Source organism: Pteropus vampyrus, unplaced genomic scaffold (genome assembly GCF_000151845.1).
Source record: "Pteropus vampyrus isolate Shadow unplaced genomic scaffold, Pvam_2.0 Scaffold140, whole genome shotgun sequence".
In the NCBI taxonomy this organism is placed as follows: domain Eukaryota; kingdom Metazoa; phylum Chordata; class Mammalia; order Chiroptera; family Pteropodidae; genus Pteropus; species Pteropus vampyrus.
In genome coordinates, this window is record NW_011888921.1 from 3,275,776 (window position 1) to 3,280,228 (window position 4,453).

Here is a 4,453-nt window from a genome sequence, read left to right on the forward strand (position 1 = left end):
GATAAAGAGATCCTTGTGAGTAGAGGGAGGCAGTGCCAATTATGTTTGAACAGCTTAACCAAGTTGAAAATAGTCTTATCTTTGGAATCTTTTAGAGGACACTTTTGACTTAGTGGAATTAATCTACCGGCTTTTCAATAAGTGAGCACTTCAGTTAAGCTGGGACTTCACATTTTCAGAAATGCTGGGATTGATTTTTACTTCAAAATTTTACTTCCGAAGTCTCTTAATGTTATGGAGATCATAACTTACTTAAAAGAAAATGTAAAATATATTTTAAAACACAGGTATTAATGACAAAAACTTAGAGCTGAATTGCTTGTAGTTTCTAATGTGACATTCCTTTCATACCACTCCACCAAAAATTAAAGCCATCTGTTCAGGTTTAAGAGGCAGTTTTATTTCCAGAATGGCAAACCAGATAGTCTCTGGAAATAGTTTAAGAGTGATTTTGTAACAGATTTTAAAAATTGGATTAGTGAAAATTATGAAAATCACTCTGAAAAGTAGGACTGAGGAAAGTAAATGCTTTGATTTTGTTTTCCCCAGCAGCCTATAAATTCTATATTATGCCCTACAATTCATGATTATTTGATATTGTCCAAACTGGTCTAATTAGTAGGCTTCAAATAAGCTTTCTATGGTACATATGCAGTGTTTAAGAATTTGTTTGAAAGTGCTAAATTTATAGAATAAATAACTAGAATACAAGTTGTTTTCAGGCAGAGGTCACATCTATGTGCTTTTTAGTCCTTTCTTAAAATAATGCATTTAATTCAATAAGCTGAGTTAGCAGTAATCCTCTATGTATACAGCCTCTGAATATAAATGGTTTCTGTAGGCCTTATGGGTCCCAGAAAGACTCAGGTTTGGCCTGATGATGTTAGAGACAGAAGGTTCACAGGAATGATAGTTGGGGTAAATAGTGAAAGCTTGCTTCTCATAGTGAGTAAGGAATAACAAAACCCAAACAGAAATTAAAGTAAACAGAGTTGCCAGTGCATTCCTGAAGAAGGCAACAGGGCAAACAGGGAGATAGCAGGCTGTGGGCGGTGGAGAAGAATAGAAGGACGCTTGCTGGTTGTTCCTTGTTAAAACGCTGCCTTGAGGAGTGAGCTTGGGATCAAAAGAGCCTCAGCAATTCTATTTGCCTATGTCAGGATAGAGGCAACTCTGCTTATTACCCACAAAGCGTTGCCTCCAATTCATTTATCTAAGTGCTCTTTCTCTAGAGACACAAATTGATAAGAATTTGGAAATGTGGCTGTGGGTGGGAGAAGTCCCCAGCAACAGCCATGGCTTCTGACCCAGAATGATTCCAGAAAAGTTCTATGCAGCCCTAGAAAAAAACTTTTATTTCCAGAGAGACTGTTCTGCACATAAGCCTCTTTATAGGTACAATGCTATAATGCGGGGACCCAGTGTGAAAGTCAGAAATATGCAGGCAGAGTAGAAAGTGGAAGGCTTGGTTCTGAATTCTAAAAAAAAAAAAAATTAATTCTATTACTTAGGGGTAAATCACAGTTTCACTTTAGGATGGCTTAAGACAAGAGTGTTAGAAATACCTAAGGATCGCTATTCTATTCCAGTTCATAGCAACATCTGCCATATTTCTATGCCTATATCTACATAAACTTCAAAACAGGAGATCTGAAGTCAACATACATGAAAAGAATGATTTTACTATAGTAAAATGAAATAGAAGTGGTTGGAGAATCTGAGGCATTATCTCTTTTTTGTAAGGTGTGGCAGTAGAATTTAAGCCTCTGTGTTCTTGATAAACCCGTTAGGATTATTTGTTCTTCTGTTTTTCATGGTGTTGTGTGAATTTTACTGCGTAAAGGGAAGCACAAGCAAATATACGGCACTGTCAGTCCTTGGGGAGGAAGTGTAGTCCCACGATAGACACCCCTGCCCCACATCACCCACCTCCTACATTAAGAAAGAGAAAAGAAATGTTGGGTTGCTAATGAAAAAGCTTCTTATTCACTTCATTTATTCATTTGTTCAACAAACATTTCAAGCTATCACTATGGGCCTTTTACTAAGGAGAAAAAACTAACCTAACTAGAAAAAAGAAAGACAATAAATAGATTAATCAAAGGAAAAACTATCCAACAACAATAAAACCCCTCTTATATCTTCCTAGGCTTCTCAGAAAGAGAGCCCAGTTATTTATTGAAAGGAGGAGAATATAAAATAATACCTAAACCTGACAGATTTTAACCCAGATTAGGTTTTATTTGCTTGTTTGTTTTATTATTCATATGTGGGGATAATAAAGCCAAGGAAACAGACTCCTTACTGTTCAAGAGTTTCTTAATTCAGAGAAACCTGACAGGAGAACCATGCTGTGACTCAGCATTTGACACACTGAAAATCTTCTAAATTGTAAGAAACAAACAAAAACACCACTAACAACTTCTTCTATCACTTTGGGGAAGAGCGTCAATGTAGCTGTGTGGGACTTGACAGAGACAGGGAGGCTGGGCCTGCTTTTATGTCATCCATCAGATCCATGGAGGCTTGGTTCATTTAGCCCAGATCGTCCCCCAAACTGGAATTTGTGGCAAATGTCAGCAAGGGGAAGAGCCTATGCTTTTGTTAGAAAAAGCAGTTTGTACTTCTCAAGAAAAGTCAAGATTCATTTGGAGATGGTTTTTCTTTCTTAGCAAACATTGCTGAGCTCATCCTGTGCCAGTCACTGTGCATATCTGTAACCTCCAGGGACTTACTCCCTCGGGGGAAATTTGGACAGTTATGCAGATCATCTCACAACATTGTAAGAGCAAAGCAGAATTACGTGCGTAATGTTTCCATAAATGCTAAGGTTGGGTGAAGATACATAATGAAGGATAGCAGTTAACTATTTTTCTGAAATTTGGTTCTAATGGTCAGTTTTGGTTCTGTTGTACCTCTGATGGGAGATGTTTCCAAGTCACCGCCATTCCTAACGGTCAGACTTATGCCAGTGCTTTATCTGTCAGAAGGGGGAAATGCTCCATGCAGATGTCTGCATTCTTAATGTCAAGGAGCAATGGTCATCAGTAAATGAAAGGCTGACTTTCACTTTCCATTACCACGATTGCAGCCATAAGTGTCATGTTATGAGCCCCTCATTAGTTCAATTGTTACCGACAAGCTGTGTGACCACAGCCAAGTCCATTAATCCCCTGAGACCATGACTTGAAAGCACTATATTTAAGGCTTATGAATAAAGCAATACAGAAGCACATCACAGATTTCTTTTGTAAAATGCTTTGATTCAACAATGATATGAATGCCTACTGTGTACAAAAATTTAGTTAGTGATATCCTAACATACAAAAAGAAGGGCTTTTGATATTCTTCGCCCAGTGACGCTGTTTACTTGGAAATTTTACCCTGGAAAAGACTTTCTGTCTATAGCTGTCTTCTGCCTTGTAGCCACAATGGAGTCGATTTTAGGCTAAAGCTGTGTGCATGTCATTTGAATACTTTCAGATATATGAGAGGCAAGACATTATTTAAGAGTTAAATATTAGCCAACGTAGTAATAAAGATCTGATTTCATGCACTCATGAAAAAGGAATGTGCCAAAAAATATTTCAGCACACAAACTGCATTTAAAGTGACCACAGTTATCATTATATGAGTAGTCCTCATATGCTTGGCCCTCTATGGAACATTCTGTACAGGGTAGTGCTGGTTGCTTATTTTTTTCCTCTAAAATGAATGAGTAAATTCAGTGTTTATGAAAGGAGAAGAGTTGGCAGGAGAGTGCAGACCTATGTTTTTCTATAGGTGGTGGTTTTAACTCATGCAGCTCAAATCTCCATGACCACCCCTGTTCTGCGATTCCCAGAAAAACTGACGCCAATGGCAAATGCCAAGAAGAGGCAATCCAGTAAAGACATGTGTCATTTTGGGGGCAGTAGAAGAGATATATGGTGAATAACGAAAAATTTTCAAGAAATCTGGTTCTAGGATGTAATTTACTTAACATGAATTCCCTTCTCACTAGCCTTCAAGGAATCAGATTAAATACGGCTACTTTGGGATGTTACTGTGGCACAATAAACTGGGGAAAAGATGAAATACATTCAAAAATGGTGAAAGTGCAATGTGCATTGAAAGTTAATGTGGTTTTGACTTTCAAGTTTCAGAAGTTATATGAATTCCTACTCATTTCTACTAATTCACAACATAGAAGCTCAAGGTCTGCTTTTTGAATTTGAATTTAAGAGCAAATTTCGGCCTCAGTAAAGCTGGAAAATAAATAAGTAAAAATGAATTTCATGATTTTCTTTCCTACACTTTAAAATACTTAACATCTAAAAACATGTGCTCTATCTCCATATTTAATGGTCAATTTTAAGTGGTTCCAAAATGCTGTATAAAAATAATAATGTCCTCAGGCATGGCAATTGCTCACTCACACTATAATTCAGTCTACATCAAGTCAAAACATGTG

The 4,453-nt window shown here is 37.2% G+C and overlaps 1 protein-coding gene across 1 annotated transcript in view; it reads right to left on the reverse strand.

Annotated features, from left to right (window-relative positions):
• Positions 1–4,453, reverse strand: part of SLC38A4 (solute carrier family 38 member 4) — a 39,122-nt gene that overhangs the window by 4,523 nt on the left and 30,146 nt on the right. Inside the window, exon 14 of the mRNA XM_011368337.2 lies at positions 1,400–1,478. Coding sequence (XP_011366639.1) covers positions 1,400–1,478 — 79 coding nt within the window. The remainder of the gene's footprint in view (positions 1–1,399; positions 1,479–4,453) is intronic.